Source organism: Medicago sativa, chromosome 8 (genome assembly GCF_051527215.1).
Source record: "Medicago sativa cultivar Bolivia chromosome 8, Bolivia_mono, whole genome shotgun sequence".
In the NCBI taxonomy this organism is placed as follows: Eukaryota; Viridiplantae; Streptophyta; class Magnoliopsida; order Fabales; family Fabaceae; genus Medicago; species Medicago sativa.
In genome coordinates this window covers 27,348,205-27,374,123 of record NC_140756.1, presented here as the reverse complement: position 1 = coordinate 27,374,123, position 25,919 = coordinate 27,348,205, and the positions used below count along the sequence as shown (strand labels likewise).

Genomic DNA, 25,919 nt, shown 5'->3' with positions numbered 1-25,919 from the left:
AAACAATAACGATGCATTATCAGTGTATCATCCCATATTATTAATTTTGCTTTTTTGAACATAGCAGTTTTGTCGCTCTCTTTATCAAATCCACAACTTGACACTTTGTACCTCACTATTCTCGTCTGATTTGCAAACCGAATCAGAACTGATATATTCCTTTTCGTCTCCTGGAACCAATGATAGAAGGAATTCGTTTACGTGCTCAACTGCGCCCAGTGTGGGAGAAAGTATCCCCCGCTCTTGGAAAAAATCCAAGATATTCATGCTTTACACATGTTTTTTTCCATTGTTTCTTCTATTGTTATTCTCATGCTTAAAGGATGTGAATCTAAAATTTTCATGGTAATAAAACTCAACTTGCTATAAATTCTCACTACCATTAACATTTATTTTCATTTTAATTTTTTTAATTAATTAATTTCTAAAATATTTCAGGAAATATAAATTTTTACCAAACAAATGGGTAGGAATGTCCTTTCAAGGAATGTAATTTCTAGCCTTGAAACAAACACACCCTTAATTTGTCATAAATTAAATTGAGGCTTTTCAAAGACTACTATCATAATCTACAATTTACAATTTAAAAAAAATTGTTTTTTTTATTATAAATATTTTAGGTGAGTTGCACTCTGGAGGACACATCAAGATCAAGATATGTCTCATGACTTAATGAGCACTTACAAAGTTACTCCCTATCAAAGAGATCCTCACGCTAATAGTAGGGATTGAATCCACGCCTTTAAGGTTGAGTCAACTCATTATTAGCCGAGCCAACCTTGATTAGGAATGTTATTATTAGTATTAATAGCAAAAATAGCGATTCAAAACCTGATATCATATAATGGTATCATTTAAATAACATTTTTTTTCATCTGACCCAATAAATGAGACATTTAATAGAATCGTTTTAATTTAAATGGCCACATCAATGACTCTTAATTTATTTTATCATGATTATATTCAATAACATGAAAAAAATCACAAAAAAAAAGAAAAATATTAAATTATTCAAATTGAAGTATTCGAAATTTAATGATATTTTTTTTTGAAAATTTAGCGATAATTTTTTTAAGTACATGAAATATTCCATTTAAAAAAATAGATGTGAAAGAATAATAAAAACTTAAAATATATCTATTTTTAGTTTATTTAAAAAAAATATTCAATAGTTTTTTTTCTAAGTAACCTCGATTATTTAAATCTTGAGAGCACGTCATTTTTTCTTTGCAATATAATTAATATTTTTTATTTCGTTTAATTAAGGGCCAATTTTCTTGAACTTTCTTATTTTTTGAACTTTCTTTGCAATATAAAAGTTTCTTAATATATTCTTTCATGATTAGTGCAAATTTGGTTGAACTTTCTAATTATTTAGTTGCTTAGTATAAATTTCCATAATTTATGCATATTTGAGTAACCTCTAGTCATCCAAAAGTGACAATTAATGTTTTTAATTACATGTTATTAATCATATTTATCATGTTACCAAATAATAACTTGGCCACATAAATAGAATTTTGCATACGTTTGTTGGCAACAAAAAAAAGTTCATATGTTGATTTAGAGATTCATAAAATTCAATAATATAATTATTAATCCTTGTGAATCCTGCAAAAATAAAAATTTCATTTGCACGTTATTACTAAGCTACACAATAATGATCTTAAGAATAGTTCATAACAAAATAAATCATATTTTCATATCCAGGTTAACTAATATATGGAACAATAGCACAAAAAGTCAAATTTTTCATAGAATGAGTGAAAACGGGAATCAAACGCACATCATAAAAGAATATGCAAAGAGGAATGAGCAAAAATCTAAACTACAATAGAATATAAAATTGGTCGATACAATCAGCTTAAATGTAAAAACGCCAACAATAGACTTATCAAATAAACATTCTTAATTTTTCTCTTGGTACATAAACCTTCTTCAAGTTACATTACATGATTAGATCTATGTGATAACTCGTTAGAACTTGAGTTTCATATGACGATCTTGAGTATTTGGACAACATACATGGAGATGTACAATATATAATGGATTTATATGAGAAATTGAATAAATTTTCAGAATATGGAGCCATATGTTCTCCAATGGAAACTAACATACAAATAAAAAAAAAAAATCAACCTCAATACATTTTTTTTTGGGAGAAATAAAAATACACAATACATTTTTTTTTGAGAGAAATAAAAATACACAATACCATTTTTTATGGGAGAAAGATGAAAATGATGAAAAACAAATTGTATATATATATAGGAAAAAAAAACCATGTATTAATTTACAAATGAGTTATGATCCATTTTGATTGGCTCATGAAAAACAAATGAGTCATGATCCTCTTTTTATTGGTTGATATACAAATAAATGTGTCATAATCAATTTTGATTAGATGATAAGAAAGTATTAAATGAAATGAGAAATATGAAGGTGCCACGTGTACTATCAAAATAAAATAAGGAAAATATATATAATAGATATATATATATATATATATATATATATATATATATATATATATATATATATATATATATATATATATATATATATATGTATATATATATGGGAGCCCCTAATATGGACCCCAATATTAAAGGATCATTGATGGACCTCATAATAATACCTGCCACAACCGGTAACCTCACTAAAAGAAAAAACAAGTTTGAGTTTTCTGTTGGTAGTTTCCTCTTTTAATATTACCTTTTTGTCCTTCTTCCACACACATCTCATATCTGCAATTGAGTTTCTCTTCCAACAAATTGTTTGCTTATACACTGAAGCATGTGGTGATTAGTGTTAAGATAATTATAGTTATCTTAACAATTCGTAACAACTGGATCTTGAGACAATGCAAAATCTGTGAAGTGATTAGTATTTCATACAGTGTAGAAGTTTGAGATGGGAAAGATCGGAACTTGTTTATCTCTCACATTAATTGTTACACGGATCTGATAAGATGTTACTTGGTCATGGTTTGCCCTTAGATATTTGACTTTATTGCTAACCAATTTGAACGAAGACACAAAAAGTCTGTTAAATAGGAATTTGCATGGTGAAAACATTCTTCTTGCACATAATTAGAATGCAAACTAAACTAAATGAATGTGGAAGGAGAAAAACTAATTGTTTTTTTATTTGGTAAAAGAAATTCACAGTGGTTGGTGAATATAGCAGAAAATCCACGACTAATTGCAAAAATGTTTCACAAACTCATAGGGATAGAACTTCATTGTTCTAAAAAAAATGGCACAGACATCAATGAAAATGACATAAGAGAAAAAGTTAAAAAAAAAAAAAAAACTAATAGCTTCACCGAGGAACATATGCTGCATATACATGCTATAGCCGGTCATTTAACGAGGTCCATCATTGGACCCTTATTTTTGGGTCCATATTAGGGGCTCCCATATATATATATATATATATATATATATATATATATATATATATATATATATATATATATATATATATATGCTATACAGTGCGTTTAGGATATCCCTTACGGAAATAAAAATATTGTTTTTGGGAAATGGTAAGAGAATGTAAATTTAACTTCTTCTTTTGTGTGTTAACCATATGATTTTTAGGTGAAAGGCGTCTCGGTAATCCGGTGTTCGATCGAGTTGTAAATAAAGTCTACCTAAGAAATATTTCCACTAAGAATTAAAGTCGGGTTCATCCGAATAATTCGTCATAGAATGAGCTCATCAACCAACCATTTGAATGTTTAAAAGTTGTTATTTTCAATGTGAAATTTATATTTTCTGCTTTCTTAAAAATGTCTAATTAAGAACACTTATTAACAAGACTCGTTTTTATTATATATATTTTTTTGGTACAAGACTCACTTTTATATTTACTCGATAGGTAAAAATTTGAAAGACAACAATTTTGCTGTCAATTATGCATTGTCTAAATAGATAAATATATTTGCCCATCGAGTAAATACTAACCGTGGCTCATATATTTTGGGTTCATTCTTAATATTTAACTTGGGTCTCCAATTTGATTGAGTCGGCTCTCTCTCTCTCTCTCTTTCTCCAATTTGAGAGAGTTTAATTGTTATGCGTTAAGGGTGTAAATTTTTGTAGGCATACATCCAATCAAATCACACTACATGAATTCTTGCTGAGATATTTTAAAAACTATCCTATCAAAGTGGCCATATACATTGATTTGATTGGATGAATACAAATGTGTGTGTGAAGTACAAATACAGTATCAAATACGTATTAGATATCAATACTTTTAGTGTATTTTGGTTTTAATATTGGAAAGGGAAAAATTGATTCTAGAGAAGTATAATTGGTTTTGAAATTTTTGGATGTTTTAAAGTATAATTGATTCTTCTTAAAACTATAATTTGTAGTTGTTGACTTCTATAATTGATGTTAACCTTAAATTTACTCGCCAACTCACTTTTATTTAAATATATTCAAACATAAATCACTTTATGTTCAACTCACTTTTAATTGCAATCAATTATACAAAATTAATTGTCATTAGCGTAAATCCAAATAGACACTAAGAATATTTTCAGAATAAGCATTCTAGAAGTATTTGATAGTTTAAACATTATCATTGGATACCTTTGAGACATTTCATGGATTCTTCTAAAATACATTTAAATATGTATTAGTTTACACCAAAAATTAATTATCATGATAGCCGACATCGAAATATAGGTGGTTAAGGTTTAGGCGAGGAACCTCTTAACTGATGCAATGTTAGGTGAAGGCTAGAACAAACAAGTGAGGGAAAGTTTATGCTATCAAGTCTATTGACTAAGTACATAGATCTTAAGGATCTTATACCGAGTCCAACCTCACTAGAAATGCACAATGATGTTTAAAACTCACACTTCATGCCTATATAACGCTACTAACCACAAAGGGCATTGAGAAAGGAAACATGTTTGTGGGTGAGTTGTGCACTAAATACCTTATCAACGGATCATGTTGTGAAAAAAGAAGTTGCAAGGCAAACGTGCGGCACCACATGAAACCCCTCAACAAGGGAAAAATAATGCAACACCCACCAAATTATGTGTTTTTTTCACCTTCAAAACCTTGGTAATACTTTGAACTCTTCTCAATTCTTATTCACTTCATAGTTGTCATTTCTAGACTATTTCGTCATAACAAAATCAGAGACACTTTTCGACGACAATCGACTAATATTATAGGTTCTAGATACGTTTTTTTACTAATGTGCTACATCACATTATTTCAATAAAGAAACAATAGATTTTGTAAGCATAAGTTGTTTGAAAAAAAAATAAAATGGGAAATGTTAACGAGTACTCCGGGGTACTCTTTAAGACTTTTAAATAGTATATTTTTATTAGAATTATTGTATTTAATTCATTGGAAATCGAAACAATTAACTTTTTTAATGAATAATTTCTTGAATTAGAATGCTTAAAGAGTGTTCCGAAGATACTCGTTACTAAGACCCAAATAAAATAAACCACGTAACACATATGAACTCCAAACATTTATGTCCTCTAAGCCCAACTCTTAATTAATCTAGGACAACCAACTCATTGCCCTTCAATCCCTCAAAAAAAAAAAAAAACTCATTGCCCTTCATGAAAATATACAATCATGCTGTGATAACAACAATGCAACATCATACTCCCTCCGTTCTACAGTTGACTCTGATACATATCAATGCATATTTTTTATCTTTAATATCTTCAATTATCTATTAGAAAAAATTATGAAAATTTAATATTTTAAAAATACTCATCGAGACGTATCCAACAACATCTTACATGATACTGTTTATCTTTGTATATTAGTAGAAAAATACGATTAAAGTATGTTAAGTCAATATCTTACATTGTCAAATAAGTCATCTATTGTGGGACGGAGGGAGTAGTTTTTAACAAGGGTGTTTTTTTATTAAAAAAACAACCAATGAGTTTTATAAATCATTTTTCCAACGATGAATTTTCAAAATACATGTCATATACTATGTACAACAAGAAGACAATGCAAATCCCTCAAAAAAAAAAAAAAGAAGACAATGCAATGGCATTTACTTTCTCATAAATAATGTTATACACCACAATATAATTACAAAAGGGAAAGAAGGAAATAGAACTCTACAACTAAACCCTAAATTGATCACGAACCGAAATGAGAAGGTACTAAGATACACATGTGGCATCGAACCATATTGATTTTGATCGCCAAAAAAGTCATCTCATTGCATGCATGCATTGCCTCCTTAGAACATGTCTTTGTGCCAATATTCGCTTTCATTAGTGGCGCAATAAACATGAAACACATTAAATTGTCAAATTCCATCAAACTTTAATTGATTCTAACACTTCTACGATCTTCATGAATTTTTGTGAACTTGAGAAAGTTTCGACTATCTCATATTCAGTTGTTTAATATTTACTTAACTTTCATTCTCCTAAAAAAAAAATTGACTAACCATAAATTCGAATGTCGGTTCTAGACTAACATCTTTTTTAATTTTAGATGGAGCAAATAGTCACTTTGGTCCCTGACTCTGCACCTCGCTGTCACATAGGTCCATGACTCAGGATTAAATACAAATAAGTCCCTGACTCTGCACTTCCGTTATCACTTTAGTCCCTGACGTTAAAAAAATCTGTTAAGTGATGTGGCGTATATGAGGTGTCACATGGACCAAAGTGAAAGTAGAAAATGGTGACTTTGGTCCTTGAACCAAAAATCAATATCCCCAAATTGAATATCAAATCCCTAAATTTTAAATCCTTAAATGTCATCTAATTATCTTTTTTGTTCAAAATCAATCTTCCATTAAACACCAACCTATTGTTAGGTCCCTAACTGTGCATACTTACTATCAGTTAGGTCTCTGACAATGAATTAGCAAATCCATTAGCATCTATTACTCTTGATTATCGTTATATTCACATGATAATTCATATCTCTACCCCGTAGGTCTGAGCATACAATAATCAAGAGCTCAAGATATATTTAAATGATAATTCATTTCTATTAAATTTCTTTTAACATAATTTCTAACTCAAAATTTGTTCTACTTAGTAGGTACTAGTGCTACATCGAACATAAGTTGTTTATGTTTCCAAGTTTATTATCAAATTTCTCACTTTAATTTTTTCTTTCATGAGAAGCTAAAGCAACTAAAGCATAAGTTTTTTCATGTAACTTAATAGCATGAATATGATATTTGATACTATTGAATCAACACCTTCTTGCATAAATCTGCACAATGTCTTAAACTATGGTAATAATAATCACAACAGGCAAGCATGTGCATTAGTAAATGAATTTATGCATTAGTTATTCAAATCTCTCCACCAAAAATTGGATATTGTTGTTGAAAGACACATCAAAAATCAAGCTATGACTCTAAAATACTTACAGGGATTATAATTAAACACATCATTCATAATTCATTTCTCTATATATGTAATCTTGATGTCATTATATACTAAAGGGAGAAAGAGGTAACAGAACCACAACACTATGGCACTATTATAAAACTCCAAACCTTAGCCCAACATATCATTGCCTCAAGATCAGCTTTCAAGCCAAAAAGGTCCCTAATAGCCAGGGACTTTAGTGAAATTTCGTGTTTACTGTCAGGGACCTAACTGATAGTAAATATGCACAGTCAGAGACCTAACAGTAGGTTGGTGTTTAATGGAAGATTGATTTTGAACAAAAAAAAATAATTAGATGACATTTAAAGATTTAAAATTTAGCGATTTAGAGATTGGATATTCAATTTGGGGATATTGTTTTTTGGTTCAGGTATCAGAGTGACCATTTTCTACTTTCATTTTGGTCCCTGTGACACCTCATATGCGCCACATCATCACTTAACAGATTTTTTTAACGTCAGGGACTAAAGTGATAACAGAAGTGCAAAGTCAGGGACTTATTTGTATTTAATCCTGAGTCAGGAACCTATGTGACATCGAGCTACAGAATCAGGGACTAAAGGGACTATTTGCTCATTTTAGATGTGAAACAAGCCCATATATTTTACGAGTGCTCATGGTGTAATGTTATTTTAAGAGCACTAGTGCCCTAGATGTATATTTGTGGAAAGTGGAATTGGCTGCCATGTCACGTGTCATACACTGGATTGGCGAGGGCAGAAAATACCATTTATGTAAAACTACTAAGGTTTCTTCTACTATCGAAACGTGTCAGTGTGACAGCACGCAAAACTAATCAAGTATCAAATTAATCTAACGAAGGAACAGTGAATTTTAATTCCTTTTGTTGTGTGGAGGGGACCACTGAGCGTGCATGAGCTGTTTCCTTTCCATACCTTTGAAAATGTTAGATCAATTAGATGATGATATAGTTGCACAAATATGTGTGCTTCTTATTAAACCTGCTGCTGTTGTTACCTTTTCTCATGTGCAAGCATCCTTTTATTAGAGACAAAAGGTGCTTACATATAGAGACGGAGGAAGTAATTTCTACTTAAGATTGGTTTTGGGAATAAGATTCTCTGCTGTAACCGCAGGGTGCTGTAATCAATTACAGCCATATGATCACAATTGAATGACCAGGATTGTTTTAACTAAAAAAACACAGTTTCAATCTCAACCGTTTGATCTGAGATGAACAACTGAGATTGGAAACTGTGTATAATTGTGCACACAACCAATCATATTTCAAAGACACATCTTTAAAATGAAACCTGATCCTTCGTTTTGTGCACACAACCAATCATATTTCAAAGACACATCTTTAAAATATTAGTTAAGAAAATAAAAAAAATTATATTAAAAATAATATTTTTCAAACTTTTAAATATTTGATAACATAATATTTGTTTTTTAGTTGAGATAAAATAATAATCATTGGAATATTATACCTAAAAATGTACTCTTTGGAATATTGTCCACCCATATTCCTTTATGGGGGACACATTTTATTCAATGATGACATTGACATTGATAACATATGATAAAATTGAGAGAATTTTTTTGAGAGAACTCTTTTTTTCTCAAGTTTTTTTCTTTCATATTACTTACGTGTTATCAATCTCACCATTAAATTGTTTCATTACTCTCATTTTTATATTGATAGTTTATCTGATCTATTCTATTCAATCGTGAAATTGATAAAACTTGAGAAAATTGAGAGAATCCATTTTTATGTTTAATGATATATGTGGTGAGACCTACATTATCCCTCGATGAATCGGGATAATTGAGAATTTGATTTTGAGACATAAAAGATGGAGATCACACGTTGAAAAGGAACTTGATATAAGTTTGTTGTTTTTGAGATGAAATTGATAATTGATTGTGAGAATAAAGATGAAAAAAGAGGATTTTTCTCTGATATGGTAAATTACCCCCAATTCATCAAGGGGTAATGTAGAAAAAACCAATATAACAAAATATAAAATAAAGTTAAATTGTTTTCATGTAATTAGCTATAACTTGTTTTCATAAACTATCTTAGATGATTTATGGAAAAAAGCTGAAAAGAGCTTATGAACAATGTCATGGCCTATTTTCATATGTTTTTCACAATAGTCTCAAAAGACGTATACCAATTTTTTTTTTTTAAGGAAATACTTATACCAGCTGATAAGCTCAAATAAACCATTTCCAAACAAGTCCTTAAACCCTCAACAAATAATGCTAATAACACATTTACTAATACAATTTTTCATTTAAATGTGGACACACCAACGAGGATTCAAATATTGGTTAACCACGTTGTGAAACTCAATATTTGTCGCGTTCTAATACATTATTTTTACCAAACTATTGTTAGTTAAAATTCAAATAAGTCCCACGATTTTCAAATGGACATCAGTAAATTTGTTGATTTCACATAATATTGATATTACTCGTTTGAATTACTCTCTCCATTTTAGAAAGAGTATCGTTTAAGTATTTTACACACTTTTATTAAACTAATCTTATTATCTATTGATGGGTTTCCCAGCATTAGAAATGTAAAGTAGACATAATATTTTAAAAGTAGTATACATGGTATTAATTAGAGGACACAATTGAAAAAAATTTATAATTTAAATTAAATAATAAAAATGACTTTCATTTTAAACAATTATTTTTTACTAAAATGACACTCATTCTAAAATTAACCAGATATGCATACAATATTGGTCCTCCATTTTTCCAACAATGTTAATATCTTTGTAATCTATTAATTATTTTACAAATTAAATTCTTTAAATCAAATTTATCTCAATAAAAAAATTAATTTATATAATTTTTTTAGGGAAACATTATCACTATATTTTACATGTATTTAATCATGTGTTGTCAAATAAATTAATAAATATATGAGAGATCGTGTAAGTTAATAAAGGAAAACAAAAAAAAAATGAGGTCTCCGTCTTCCATTGGGTGTATTATATGTTGGTTTTAGGTTTTGATGTTGTATCCTGCTTGATTTGTATTGTGTTTTTTTTTTTTTGCATGTGTCGTCGTCTGACCTTTATTCTGAACTTTTTGTATTGGCTCGAGTATTTCTTATACTCATTTTTCTATATTATTTAAGCCATTGTCATTTAAATCATAGGTTTGATAATATTATAAAACAAATAACTACTCTTACAATTCACCACTACTATCTATCTGAATGATAGCATACATTGTGCATACAAGAAACAAATCTAAGATACATTGATGAGACATTTTGCCTAACCCTTATTTTTCTTTTGCATAGTCAGAGGGATTAATTAGTCCCTAACAAGCTACACCTTTGGAGAAATGCGTCTTGTTCTTGTTTCTGGAGGACCAATGAACAATTCAGTTTCCACATCTGAACTTGGACTGCTTTGATCTGCATAAGGTTCAGCTTCAGCTATATTTTCTCTCTGATCCTTTGTTTCTTCCTGTGATGAATAGTTACCATACTGCACACAAATTTGTGTTTCCATTCTATAGTTGAAAGATTTGTATATTTCATGTTTGATATCAAAAGTAAAGTTACAGCTAGCAAAAGTTGAAATAATAACGGAAATAGAGACGATAAAAAAATGAAAAAGGTTTCTAAACAACGAAATTAGAGACACATCTAGCCTTTTTACATTCATAAATTTCCGTCGTCATTTGAACTTTTTCTAGAAGTTTCAAGATTTCTATGAATCTGGATGCTTTGAATGAGCAAATTTAGGGGGGAATTAATTCCAGATAGAAAGTGAATTTACCTTCTCCGTGAGCATGGCATTTTCAGCAACTAGGGTTTTTTCCTGAATTGTATTCAAAATAATTGTCAGAATCTTTTTGATGTAATGCTAGCTGGGAACTTTTTCAATGTGCATTACTTATAAAGCTTTTTTTATTTTCTTGGCATGTATCATGTAACTAAACAGTAAACATAGAAAAATGTTCCCTAAAAAAAAAGTAGAAAAATGTTAGCATTTCAAGTCATAATTGTATAGTAGTCTGAATTCGACCACAAATCTTATAACAAATTGATACACTGTAATGCAATTGATTTTGGGATTTGAATTATATTTACTGAGAAAGATGCAATCACAATTGTGGCTGCTATTCTCTTCAATATCAACGATCGCAACCTTAATCGTGACTGCTATTTAAAACCCTAATAAAGTGATCCTAATTGATAACAAACATTTTTTGTTCAAAGAAACTTACCTTTTCCTTTAGCTGCTCAATTTGTTCCCTGAAAACCTGAGTCTGAATAATAGAAATTTCAGATTTAATATTATCCGTAAAATTTAAAGGGTTAATTATGTTTCTTGTCCCTATAAAATAGCGACCTTGTAAGTTTAGTCCCTACTTAATTTTAATAGCATTTTTAGTCCCTATAAAAAAAAATTTACTTATAATTTTAGTCCCTGCTAAAACAAAGTTTGATTAATTATCCTTAAACTCTTAAATTTTTGAACGATTTTTTTAAGACAAGATTAGAACACTATGAAAGGTTCGTTTACTAAAATTTAGAATTTTCTGACATGAAATGAATTAAATATGAATTTTTTAAAACGACAAAAGTTAAAGATAAAAAGTAATAAAATTTGGATGTAGAAATCAAATTTTGCGATAATTTTTTGCGGACGAACTTTTAGTAATGTTCTAAACATGTCTGCAAAAAATTGTTCAAAAATTTAAGAGTTTAAGCATAAATTAAACAAATTTGAATTGAGTAGGGACTAATACTCAGTGCAGAAAAACAAAATTAGGGACTAAAAATGCTATTAAAATTAAGTAGGGACTAAACTTACAAGGTCGCTATTTTATAGGGACTAGAAACATAATTAACCCAAATTTAAAATTATATAGGCTTGTTGATTTATCAGGCTAACCTTTTTTGCGCGAATTTTGCTTATACTTCTCTCCAACTGTTGTTCTATCTTTTGTAGTTCATCAATGGAACAAGACCCTAGACCTTCTCCTAAGAGTTTCCTGAGGGTATGAAATTACAAATGCAACATAGTCTGTTCTAAGTTAGGAAAGTTAAAACTTAAATGTAAATAAATTTGTCAACAATGAATAGAAATTCAAAATATTTAACCGTTTTGAAGTCTCAAGAAGGTCAATCTCTTTCATCATGTTTTCTGCTTCTTCCTTCAATTGCTGTAATATATAAGGCAATTTCATTCAAATTTTGAAGTCTCTTAAGTTGAAATGCAGTGTCTAAATAAGTAAGTGGCTCAGAAACCAAGAGAGAATCCACTCTCTAATTCTCAAATGAGAAAACTCAAGTTTTGTATATTTCAAATTGTGAGAATACATGAAGGAAATGGCCTTATTTATAGCAAGCTTAGAGGCCATGGTAGTTGAAATAGTAATGGAAACACAATCTAGTAAAAATAGAAAATGTCAAAGATGGTGGCATGTTGGCCTTATTGTCAATAGTAGGGTGGTGGAATAGGGTGCTAGCATGATAGGGTGGTGGCTGCAAGGTTCAAGCTGTCATAATGTCATGCTCTGTATCATCCTCCCCGGGTTGAACAGAACTCGCCCTCGAGTTTATATCTTGTTTGTCATCCAGATATTATGAAAGGTCGGCAACATTGAAGGTTGCTGAGACACCATAGGTTCCTGGCAATTCTACCTTGTAAGCATTGTCATTGATTTTTTGTACTATTTTGAAAGGACCATCAGCTCTTGGTGACAACTTGGCATTTGGTTGTTTTGGAAATCGTTCTTTACGCAAATGTATCCATACCAAATCTCCAACTTTAAAGATTTGTTGCCTTCTGTGCTTTTCATGATTTGTTTTGTATCTTGAATTTTGCTTGATTATCCGTTGTCGAACCTGTTCATGTAGTTTCTTGATCTCTTTTGCTCTGCTTTCTGCATCTTCACTATACTGATGTTTATCTGATGATGGAGTCAAGTCTAACGGACTGTGTGGTCGAGTTCCATATGCCACTTTAAAAGGACATTTTTCAGTAGCTTGATTAGTTGAATTATTGTATGCAAATTCAACTTGTGCCAAGATGAGATCCCACTGTTTTAGATTTTTACCGACAAAGCTCCGAAGTAGGTTTCCCAAAATCCTGTTAACAGCTTTAGTTTGTCCATCTGTCTGGGGATGACTAGCAATACTGAACTGTAGTTTAGTACCCATCTTCCTCCATAAGGTTCTCCAAAAATGACTTAAGAATTTAACATCCCTATCAGAAGTGATGGTTTTTGGAATTCCATGAAGACGAACAATTTCCTTGAAGTATAAGTCAGCTACTTGAACGACATCATTAGTCTTTTGGCATGGGATGAAATGAGCCATCTTTGAAAATCTATCCACAACTACCATCACATAATCCTTCTGGCGTTGAGTCCGAGGTAATCCAAGGACAAAGTCCATGCTAACATCTTCCCAAGGTGCTTCTGGAACAGGGAGCGGCATATAAAAACCAGTGTTTTGGCTTTTGGCCTTGGCCAAATGGCAGACTCGACATCTTTGAATATGTTTGTAGACATCTCTTTCAAGTCTTGGCCAATAGAAATTTTCTTTCACTAAAGCAACAGTTTTATCTCGTCCAAAATGACCTGCTAATCCTCCATCATGGGCTTCCCAAATAATGGCTTCTCGTAGAGAGCACCGAGGAATACATAAGGTTTTTCCTTTGAACAAAAATCCCTCATGCCTGTAGTAGTCCTGAGAGGATTGTGAATCAGTGGCATTCCAAAACTTTTGAAAATCTGGATCATCTTTGTATAACTCCTTGACTGTCTCAAATCCAATTACTTTCATTTGCATAGTGGCAAGTAGGGTATGACGCCTGCTAAGAGCATCTGCAACAACATTTTGAACTCCCGCCTTATGTTTAAGTAAGAAAGGATAAGCTTGTAAAAACTCACTCCAAGTGGCATGTCTGCGATTGATCTTTTGTTGAGAATTCAAATGCTTGAGGGCTTCATGATCAGAACAAAGAATAAATTCTTTATTCAACAAGTAATGACTCCAATGTTGCAAGGCTCGGACAATGGCATAAAATTCTTTATCATAGGTTGAGTATCTAAGTTTACCATTGTTGAGCTTTTCAATAAAGAAGGCTATAGGATGACCTTCTTGACATAGAACTGCGCCAATTCCTGAATTGGAAGCGTCACAACTTACTTCGAACACCTGGTCAAAGTTGGGAAGGGCTAGCACTGGTGTTTCAGTCAAAAGTTGTTTTAGGTTGTCAAAACTTTTTTGTGCTTGCTCGGTCCATTGGAATTGATCTCCCTTTATGCAATCTGTAAGCGGGGCTGCAACAGAGCTAAAATTCTTGATGAACCTTCTATAAAATGAAGCTAATCCATGGAAACTTCTCACATCATGAATTGACTTTGGAATAGGCCAACTATTGATGGCTTCAACCTTGCTGGGGTCAACTCGAATACCTTCAGTAGTGATTATGTAACCCAGAAAAGTAACCTCATTGGTTAGGAAGGATCATTTCTTCAAATTTGCATAGAGTTTTTGTTCGCGCAGAGTTTGTAGTACTTGTCGAAGCTGCTCTAAGTGTTCCTCTTTGTGTTTGCTGTAGATTAAGATATCGTCAAAGTAGACCACTACAAATTTGCCAATGAATGGTCGAAGTACTTGATTCATTAGACGCATGAAGGTACTTGGAGCATTAGATAACCCAAAAGGCATCACTGTCCATTCATATAAGCTATCTCTGGTTTTAAATGCAGTCTTCCATTCATCTTCTGGCCTAAGCCTGATTTGATGGTATCCACTTCGAAGATCGATCTTTGAAAATATGGTGGCACCATGCAACTGATCTAATAAATCATCAAGTCTAGGTATCGGAAATCGATACTTGATGGTAATCTTGTTGACAGCTCGACTATCAACACACATTCTCCAGCTTCCATCCTTTTTGGGTACTAAAATTGCAGGAACAGCACAAGGGCTAACACTTTCCTGTAGTAGTCCTTTCTTCAGCAATTCTTCAACTTGACGTGTGATTTCAGCATGCTCTTGTGGACTCATTCTATAAGCTGGTCTATTAGGAATGACAGCTCCAGGAATAAAGTTAATAGCATGTTGAATGTCTCACATCGGCGGCAATCCTTGTGGAATATCTTCTGGTACAACATCTGGGAATTCACTGAGCATTTGTTCAATTTCTACTCGAAGGACAGTTTCTGCATTTTCCTCGAACATTAGAATAAAGCTCATGGTTTGGACTTCATCCATAGCTTCTTTGAACTGAGTCTTAGTGATTAAAGACACTAATGGCTTGGACTCATTTTTGTTTTTATCAAGTCCACTCGGTGGTAATGGAGTCAACTTGATTTTTACTCCATCTTTTACAAAGGAGTAGGTGTTGGCATAACAATCATGATGGGCACGACGATCGTATTACTAGGGTCTTCCAAGGAGAAGATGACATGCATCCATTGGAACGACATCACACCAAACTTGATCTTGATACTTCTGACCAATGGAAAAAATTCACAAGGCAACGCTTCGTAACCTTCACTTCACTACCTTTGTTGAGCCATTGTAGTTTGTAAGGATGAGGATGACTTTGTGTTGGCATCTCTAACTTCTCTACCATGTAGTTTGACACCACATTTTCACAACTACCACTGTCTATTATAACATCACAAACTTTTCCAGCAGTGGTGCAACGAGTATGGAAAATGTTTTTCCTCAACCAATGCTCTTCTTGAGCTGACATCGCGTGTAGGCTTCGTCTGATCACCAGAGACTCGCCATGATCAGCAACAATGAGCTCTTCATCATAAATTGGCTCTAACTCTTCTTCTTTTTCAGGTTCATCTCAGTTTGTTTCCTCATCAACTTCTTCATAAGCTTCTCCTTTGATGATGGTGATGGTTCTTCATGTTGGACAATTTGAAGCTATATGTCCAAAACCTTGACATTTGAAACACTTGGTAGCTTTGAGTTTATTTTCTGTAAAGGAGAAGGTTTTGTAGAAGTACTAGGCTGATCGTTGTCTGTTTTACGGGGATAAGAAGAATTCTCAGTGGAGGAAAAGTTCCTATAAGAATGCTTCTTGGGTAAATGTTTCTCCACTCGCATGGCCAAACGAACAACATCGTCTAATGACCAATATTGCTGGAGCTGAACTGGATGAACAACGTTAGTGTTTAATCCACCAAGGTAACGAGCTATTGTCTACTCCTCCCTTTCATGAATGTCGCACTTCATCATTAACTTCTCAAATTCTCTAGTGTATTCTTCTACAGACAAGTTTTTCTGACGAAGGTTTTGTAGTTGAATAAAACTATCATGATAATAATGAGAAGGCAAGAACTTTTTGCTTAGTTCTCGACGCATCTTTTCCCAAGTCTTGATCTTGCTTTTTCCTTCACGGGCTCGCTTCGTTTTAGATTTTCCCACCAAATGGAAGCATGCTTCTTCAATTTGACAGCAATGATCTTGACTTTCTTTTCTTCAAGTTATACTCAAAGACTCGTTCAACAGTTTGGAGCCAATCAACGAACTCATCTGGATGTAGCTTTCCTTCAAAATCAGGAATATCTACCTTGATGTCGTTGTCTCTGAATGATTGTCTTTGTGGACGACGACTTCTTAATGATGATGATTCGCTACTTGATTCATCAACGTCTGATTGCATGTGTTGAGCTTCCAATTGTGCTTGTTGTGCATTTACAGTTTCTTGTAACTGTTGGATTTGTCTTCTCATTTCTTCCATTTGAATATCTCTAAGTGTTTGGTCGTTTTTTCTTGGAGGCATTTTTTTTTAACGGCAAAATGAGTAAAAGTACTAAAAAAATAGAATATTTTTTTTTCTGATGTGGAAGATCAGATTAAACTGCAACCACAGAGCATAATAGGAATTGTCTATTATAATAGCACTAAAAAGGAAGGATTTCCTGAAAAATCACAATTTTTGAACAAGGGTAAAACTGTAATTCCAGAAAGAATAGGGGCAAATTTGCAAGTTCACAAAGTACAGGGGTAGTTCTGCAATTTTTGAAAGTTGAGGGGCAATTTTGAAATTTTTTGAAAGTTGAGGGGCAATTTTGTAATTTCAGAAAGTGTTGAGCCAAATCTGCAATTTCGGAAACGTTTTGGGGCAAATTTGTAATTTCTGAAAATTTGGGTGACTGGGTGATGACGTGGCACATGGGGTGACACGTGGCAACGATGTGGTGGTTGACTTGTCGATGACTGGACATGCCAAGGGTGATGTGTCAGGTTGACACGTGGCGGTAAGTGATTAGCTGGAAGTGACACGTGGCAGCTGAGGTGGCTGCTGACTGGTCGTCTTCAACCTCTGACTTCCGGCAACTGTGGTTTATGGCGGCGGGTGTATCAGTAAGCTACTAATTAGTAATTTCATTATTAATTAGTTGAGGGGCTTACTAATTAGTAGCTTACTAATTTGGTCCGGCGAGAACTCCGGTGAGGCGTTTGGCGGCTCGTGGAGGCTCCGTTGGTGACAAAAACCTCCAGGCCAAGGTTTTTCGGCCTTCCGAACGCAATGGAGGCGTTAGTTTTGCGAAAAAATGGCCGCAAAGTAGAGTTTCGAGGGTGGCAGCTCTTAAACTCTACGAACACCCTTAGAAAACTCAAACTTTCCGTTGATTTTTTCACTCAAACTCAACTCCGGATTTGAAACCTTGCTCTGATGCCAAAATGGATCAGAAACCAAGAGAGAATCCACTCTCTAACTCTCAAATGAGAAAACTCAAGTTTTGTATATTTCAAATTGTGAGAATACATGAAGGAAATGACCTTATTTATAACAATCCTAAAGGCCATGGTAGTTGAAATAGTAATGAAAACACAATCTAGTAAAAATAGAAAATGTCAAACATGGTGGCTTGTTGGCCTTATTGTCAATAGTAGGGTGGTGGAATAGGGTGCTAGCATGATAGGGTGGTGGCTGCAAGGTTCAAGCTGTCATAATGTCATGCTCTGTATCAGTAAGCTACTAATTAGTAAGCATACTAATTGAACTCCAAATTACATAGGAAATGTTTCAAATATGAGGGCATGTATTTCAGGCATTGATTATTAGGGTTATTTATCCTTTTCTTTTATGCAAATCTTACTTTGGTGTATTTAAACTTGCTCTCTCTTTTCTCCTTTCTTTTTACAAACAAAAAAAAAATCTTACTTCCACCATTTTCATAGAAATCTTTGAAAAAAAAAATATCTAAAATAAATTAATTAGAGTGACAATTTAATAATTATAAATGAAAATAAGAAATTACAAACACAAACTATTTTATGTCATTATGAGGGCAAAGCAAATCCTTTCATGTAATTGGATCCTCTACAATTGCAGTATGGTGTTGCATCTGTAGAGACTATTAAATAATTTTTCTCACAAAATTGGGAAGTTTCTGCTGTTGCAGCATCATACTGCACCTGTATAGGTTCAAATCGCTCCCTAACAAATGAGCTGATTAGAGAGCTTCAACTTCGACAAGTCTTTTGCATTTTTTTTGGGGTACAATCTTTTGCATCTTTATTTATTAATAGCAAATTAATATATATAAAATAAAAGGAGTCACAGACACAGATACCAAAGAACTGAAAAACCCCTACACACCTGCGAAATACCAAAGAATAAACTGCCCAACACTAAGGCTAGCCTAGAAACCCGCCTACAAAGAGCTCAGACACAATGGAAGATTGACAAAGCTTACTACCCCAAAAGTGTGGCCCATCCATCAAAGATACTGACCCAAGACCCCGCTTAAATGCACCGATGCAAGACCCTTACTCAAGAACCTACCGGTCCCAACAGAGGATTGGTTCCACCTGCCACTCATAATGGAAACAAGAGTGACCAGAGTCCTCTCAAAAACCCAGTACCCAGAGGTGAAGTGGATTTTTGCAATCAGTTACTCAACATCAAATGACCTGTTAGAAGCGACCCCACAGGTAACAAATAGGTGACTAACCGATTTTGGCTCCTCTCCACAAAAAGTGCATAAGGAAGCAGCCCGATTGATCAAAACCCGACACTGAAGCAGGTTCACTCTATTTGGGATCCTATCAAGAATGAGTTGTCATGAGAAAACTTGAACCTTGGATGGATCCCGATATTCCAGACTAGAGAAAGAATATTTGAAAGGTCTGCAAGTCTTTTGAATCTTTTTATTATTGCAAATGTTACAAACATATAGTATAAGAACTAGTAGTGGATTATTTAGTAATGTGGGACAAGAGGAGACACATTAGTAATTAACTTATCATTTCATCTCAAAGGTGTGAATACAATTGCATATGTTTCTAGAAGTAGAATCGAGGTGTTGGTTAGCTCAATTGGTTTAACCTTAAGGTTAAGAAGTTAAAGGTCCTACGTTCGAATCCGGACGAATGAGTAAATATTAATATAACAATTAATAAATAACAATTATCATTAAAAAAAACCTAGAAGTAGAATACAATTTCATTTCAATATTATTTGTCTATTTATAGGTGCTAGAACATGTTCCCTAGAAGGTGAATAATCTAGACTTTTGTTTGTCTTTTCTACTCCCTCCATTTCTTTTTTTTTTCTTTTTTAATTTTTAGGTGATTGCACAAGTATTAAGGAATCATTTAAGTATAGAAATAGTTGTAAGGTTTAGACTAAAATGCCTTTATTTATGTTTTTTGTCTACTGTCCAATCTCCTTAATTATCAACACTCACCACACAAATTGAAACTTCAATTGCATAGGGTAAAATTGGATAAAAAATATTAAAAATCCTAAAACATCAAATATTTTGAAATAAAGTTGAAGTCCTAGAACATCAAAAGAAAAGAAATGGAGGAGGTATGTTATATGATTATAGATATTTGTAGATTACAACTTAACCAAGACAATAATAGAACAATCTAGAAATATTTAAGAGAAACACATACTTTTTAGCAACTAAAAAATTAAACAATTAAAAAAGTACTATTTAATTTCTGGATGATGAATAGGAAGACAGCAATTTTTTTTTGAGAGGAGGAAGACACAATAATAAGAGGTATATGAAATAAACCTGAGTATTTTCAACTGATTCAGATGGTGTTGGAGTGCTATTAATCCTGGTATGATTGCGGTATCGTTCAATCGTTTCTGGAATGCTGTAACATTAAAGCCAATGTGACTATTATTAATTCAGAGTCCAAGTATTACGAAAATATATAAGGTACTTGCTAAATAGTTTTAAAAAAATGAGAAAACACACAAGGGTACATGTGAAAAAATGAAAATTGGAATTAGTTAAACATATATTTTTGTAGTAAAAATGAAATATCAATAGGATAAGTAAAATGAAGAGAAAATAGATAAGACAGATATTTTTCTGTAATTTAGAAAAGAAATATTAATGCCCTAATTTTATTTTATTTTTCGAGAGATTATATTATAGAGAGTAAGGTATTCGTTTTTCAATTTGCATCTAAAGGATACTATAATACTATCTACTATAATTAGGGTTTTTCTATCTGTATTATTATACAATCAGTTATTAAATTAGTAATTCTGTCAAGAATTGTGAGTTTGGTAGGAAAGTGGATATAAAGTTATTGTTAGAAAATTAGGAGTCTTTGGTGTAAATTTCTGGAAGAAAAATAAGGTGATGATATTTGTAACAGTCCAGATTTTTTTAATTGAGGAATTAAATTTTTTTTTCTGTGTCTTATCTATTGGGAGGTGTAAGGGCTTGGAGGCTTATTGAATAAAGGAAATGTGCCCTTAGTGTCATTTTGGAAGGGTGTTTAAATTGGCTACTCTTCATTGAAAGATTTCTTTCCTCGACTGCATATGAATATTTGTGAAAATAAAGACTGTTTTGATTGCAGAAGGAAGAAGCTTTAGGTTTGCCTGTTTGTTTGGAGGAGGAAGCTTTTGGTGTAGAAAGAAAATAGTTTGGTTGAACTAAATAATTTATGCAATCTTTGTCTTAATCACTATGAGGATATATTGCTTTGTTTTAAAAAGGTAAAAAATTATTTACAACTGGACTTGAAGGAAATGGTTGTTAACGTGTTGTCCAAGAGTTTAGCTTTTAGGTCACAACTTTTATATGATCCGAAAGATGATTTCGCGCCTCTTTTTGGAGTTCAAATGTGAGTTGTCAATTTTACGTCAATTATGAATGAGTTAAATGAATGATATATAAGAGAGAGATGAATCTTAAATTCAATGTCCTAAGGTTTTGGTGGAGATGTGATTTTAAGTCCTCTTGGTGTTCCTGATCATTTGTCTCTTATTGCTCCTGCTCCTCCGTAATTTCCAACAAGAAGTATTAGAGTCTAGTTTGACTTGATAAAGGAGAAAGACTGGATCCATATGTAATGGATCAAAGTAAAGTGATGTGGGAGACTCACTTGAGACAGATCATTGAGTACAAGTGTGAGTAGTTACTCCCTCATCAAGCATGAATGCATTAAACGAATGATATATAAAAGATATGATTATTCATATACTCAATGTCTTTTTAGTGTAGATATGGTCCAATCTCTCCATTATCTTGATCGTTTAGTCTTTTGTTGCTTTGGCTCCTCCAAACAACCCTAAAACTTTTTGACATTGCAATTTTTCTTTCGGGAATTTATTTGGTTTGTTGCATTTGTTGGGTGTTTTTATATCCATTTATGTCTTCTATATTAGAAGTTTTATTCCCTTGTTTATGGGTCTAAGTAGAACATTTGTGGGTAATGACTAATGTCATTGTTTGGTCTATTTGGGAGTGTTTACTTCATTGTAAAGCATAAATATTTTTAAATGGATAAATATTATTTATAAATTTTTAAGACTGAATTCTGGTTGGTCTAAAAATATATAAATAAATAAATAAATAAAAAAGAAGTATACTGGGATAATGACTTTTGAATAAATTTACTTTATAAAACCAATTAAAACCTATTGAAATAAAAAATAGAAAAAAATAATAAACTCACATCGACAGAGACTAGTTGACATTTTAAGAGGAATTTGGACTAATTTTGTACCACAAAAGGTCTAAATATTCTCGTGACAATTAATTCTTGGAAGGCTTTCTATTCTCGAAAACATAACTAGAAGGGGAGTGTTAACGAATGGAGCAATTGTGAGTTTTGTTCGGACCAACTTGAGGTAGATGACCATTAGTTTTGTAGATGTAGTTTTTGTCGGAAGGGTTTGGTATTCGATTTTCAAGTGGATTAGGAAGGGAATGATTCTACCCAGAAATGTGGTCTCTCTTTTTGACTATTTTTCAACCTTCTCTCGAACTAAAAAACATCATAAAAGGTTACCTCTTATTTGGCGTGCTACAAAAGTTAACTTGTTTACTAAAGAGAAAATTCACATAAAAGTTAACTTGTTTTTGTGACCTATATTCGTAACTTGTGAAAGTAAAAGTTAACTCAAGAGTTTGACAACCTACAACAAATTGATATGTTGATTAAATGAGTAGAAATGCACTAAAGTTAGAACACATAATGGTGTGCAAGATAATAGAATTTATTTTGTACAATCAATGGATGGCCGATTATTATTAAATTTTTTTAGGGCACTAAAGTTAGAACAAATAATTTTTTTTAGGGCCGATTACATATACAGTATATATTTCCGTATGAATTCTTACATGTAATGTATATTCCAAAGATCAACTAATGGATTAGGAATTCTTACATGTATAATTGAGTTCATTCTTTGGTTGTTCCTTTCTCCTCTCTCTATTTTGGCATTTGGGGTTTTTTAGTTTTTTGTGGCTTGTCAATTGTCATCTTGTGTTTGGTTTGAAATTTAACATTATCGAATTAGTTTGGCATTCTTCGTTGTATGATTGTTTGACATTCTCCAAAAGATATATCTTTGAATTTGATTATACATGTCATGTGTTATATTTTTCTTTTAAAGGGTACATTTGTAACAAGCTTAAATTGATCAATTCTAAACTCCACTTGAACCTTGCTCTCTGATTATACATGTCATGTGTTATATTTTTCTTTTAAAGGGTATATTTGTTACAAGCTTAAATTGATCAATTCTAAACTCCACTTGAACCTTGCTCTCTCCATCCTTGAACTACTCTTCAAGACAAAACTGATCAAGTCCAAGCCTCGTTTGAACCTTGATCTAGACATCGACCTCCACTTGCATCAAACCACATTTGATAGTCCCACAAGTATCTAAGTTTGATCATTCTTCTTGTATCCAATTATACTATGTAGTCCTACAAGCTTTCATATTTAGCTCTTCAGCCCTCGCAATGCCTTTTCCCATCTCGAATTAATATTTTGTGCCTAACTACCTTAGGAAATTGTCAAAATCAGGATCCCACTAAAGATCGTTGGGGTATAGAAAAAGTGTAAATCGTAGAATCATAACAAAGATTGTAAGATTCCATGTAATAGACAAGATCCCACATAGTAGACAAGATTATACAAAAAACTAAGAAAATTATGTTGGATTAATTATTTAATTAATCAATTATGGATTGACAATAATCAATTATTATAAGTCGGTGTCATAATATAAATTATGGTCTATTGTGTTAAGCACTAATTATATGATGAATTTGAGTGATTGGGCTTTTGTAACTAAATGGACCGTGATGGGTTGGACCATTTAGATAAGCCCAATGAGAGGTCCCTGCCCTCAGCCGTTTAGCTATTTAAACGTCATCCCATTAGACGGTTAATTATTCTGAATGTCATGGTGAAAACCTAGAGCTAGACGGAATGAGGGTAGTTACCCCTCTCATAGTTGTCAGCGTTGTCTACGGTTATCCTCATCAACCTAATTCAAAGGTACACAATCTCTTGTTCTTTCTTTGTTATTGATGATATGCTATAATTTGTATCTAGTGATCTATGGTTAAACACTAAAATTTTTATCAATTGGTATCAGAGCCAATTAGATACTTTTATAGCTATTGCTGTTAATCGATTGATTTTAATATTCCATAACCGCAATCGATCGTATTTTACCCAAAAATAAATTTGTTGATCGGTGATGCACTGTTAATGGATTAGAAACATGTATTATGCACGTTAAATCACTGACTGAATTATATATAATATTCTTCATTGAATACATGAATCGTATTTATTGTGTGCCTATCATGATTTGTTAAAATCACATCTTGTATCCATGTCATATGCTACTTTACAAATTTGAAACCGTAATATACAAATTCAACTATGAATCTGTGATATGGATGATCATCAAAATTGATAAGTGTCTTCTTCTAATCTCCCAATCGCGGTGAATTCCGTTGCGTGTTACAAAGCCGGAATAGAGAGAAACCGTCAGGTCCATTCTCGGGCTTCCGACCTGTTTTAAGATAAACCGACCCAAATATTTTAACCAGACGTGTGTTAGCGCGTGCCATTTTCTAAAGTTCCAAACTTTATTTGCTTTAAATGCCAAATAAATGTTGTTTACTATTCTTATAATTTTGGCACATTTATTTGACACTTATAAATATTTTTTATATGTTATTATTTGGGGGATAATTAAATTATATTCTCATTTTTTTTTTTTGTGTGTGAAAATTATATGAATATTCCTTACTCTTGTTTGATATTTATGAGAAATCTCAGTCTCAAACTTGAGATTGATGTGTCAATGAGGAATTTTACATCCCTAATTAACTAGTAAATATTATATTATATTATTTTGGGATATAAATATAATTTATCTTGTGCCCAAAATATTCAGAAGATTTGATTTATTTTATACCCTTAAAATTTGGGATTTAAATTACTTTTGTTTTTTTTTTTTATGTAAATTGATATGAGAATCATATGTTCTTTTAAATCATGCATTCTTTAGATTTGAGTCTAAAATATAACACTTATGTAAATTATTCTTTTAAAGTGTTAGTATTGTGAAGAATCTTTAGACTCAATATTATATTCTTGTCTCAAATATCTTGTATAAACTAATATATTTTTTGAGAATTGTTGATATTGTATTTTTTGATGCATGAATTTCAAAATTTTGTCAAATCTTGAAAAGATCATATATCGATTAAATTGAGAATAATTTATTTCAAATCATGTATTCTCAATATTTGAGCTTAAACTGTTTTTGAAAATTCTCTCTTATATTTACTATTGTGAATTTATAGAAGGCTTAATTTTGTTAATTTTAATGCCAATTATAATTAATTTATATTTTACGTTTTTAAATATTCTTGGCATTATAAATATTCTAATGTAAGATATTGTTGAATTCATATTGTCTTAGCATAAAGATCCAAAGTTCACTAATTGATCATTCTTTTGGCGACATATTTAAACCAAGACACTTGTCTTTGATTCTTGTCACAAATTGTTTTGAAGGGTCCTCGTAATATTTTGTTTTCAAAATGAGTATAGTGAGTTGTATATATATGTCATTTATATTAATTGAATATAATATTGACATATTTCTCTTTAATATACATTATGCTTTCTGCTATACTCTCTAATCTAGACCCGTAATTTATTACTCTAAATTTTGTGATAAATACTATTAGTGTGTCTTGTCGCAAT

The 25,919-nt window shown here is 31.9% G+C and overlaps 1 protein-coding gene and 1 pseudogene across 12 annotated transcripts in view; both read right to left on the bottom strand.

The window, feature by feature from the left end:
* Positions 1 to 10,528: 10,528 nt before the first annotated feature.
* Positions 10,529 to 25,919, bottom strand: part of LOC146898038 (MADS-box protein SOC1-like) — a 48,751-nt gene continuing 33,360 nt past the window's right edge. For 9 of the 12 annotated variants that reach the window (XM_085734321.1, XM_085734316.1, XM_085734322.1 and 6 more), the window contains 6 exons: positions 20,447 to 20,531; positions 12,531 to 12,592; positions 12,322 to 12,421; positions 11,651 to 11,692; positions 11,200 to 11,241; positions 10,529 to 10,905 (listed from right to left, as the gene is read on the bottom strand). In XM_085734321.1, the coding sequence (XP_085590447.1) occupies positions 10,744 to 10,905; positions 11,200 to 11,241; positions 11,651 to 11,692; positions 12,322 to 12,421; positions 12,531 to 12,592; positions 20,447 to 20,531 (493 nt within the window). In that variant the 3' untranslated portion in view covers positions 10,529 to 10,743. The remainder of the gene's footprint in view (positions 10,906 to 11,199; positions 11,242 to 11,650; positions 11,693 to 12,321; positions 12,422 to 12,530; positions 12,593 to 20,446; positions 20,532 to 25,919) is intronic. The other 3 variants (XM_085734325.1, XM_085734324.1, XM_085734326.1) reach the window with 1 other exon arrangement.
* LOC146898040 (uncharacterized) lies at positions 15,874 to 16,940 on the bottom strand (annotated as a pseudogene).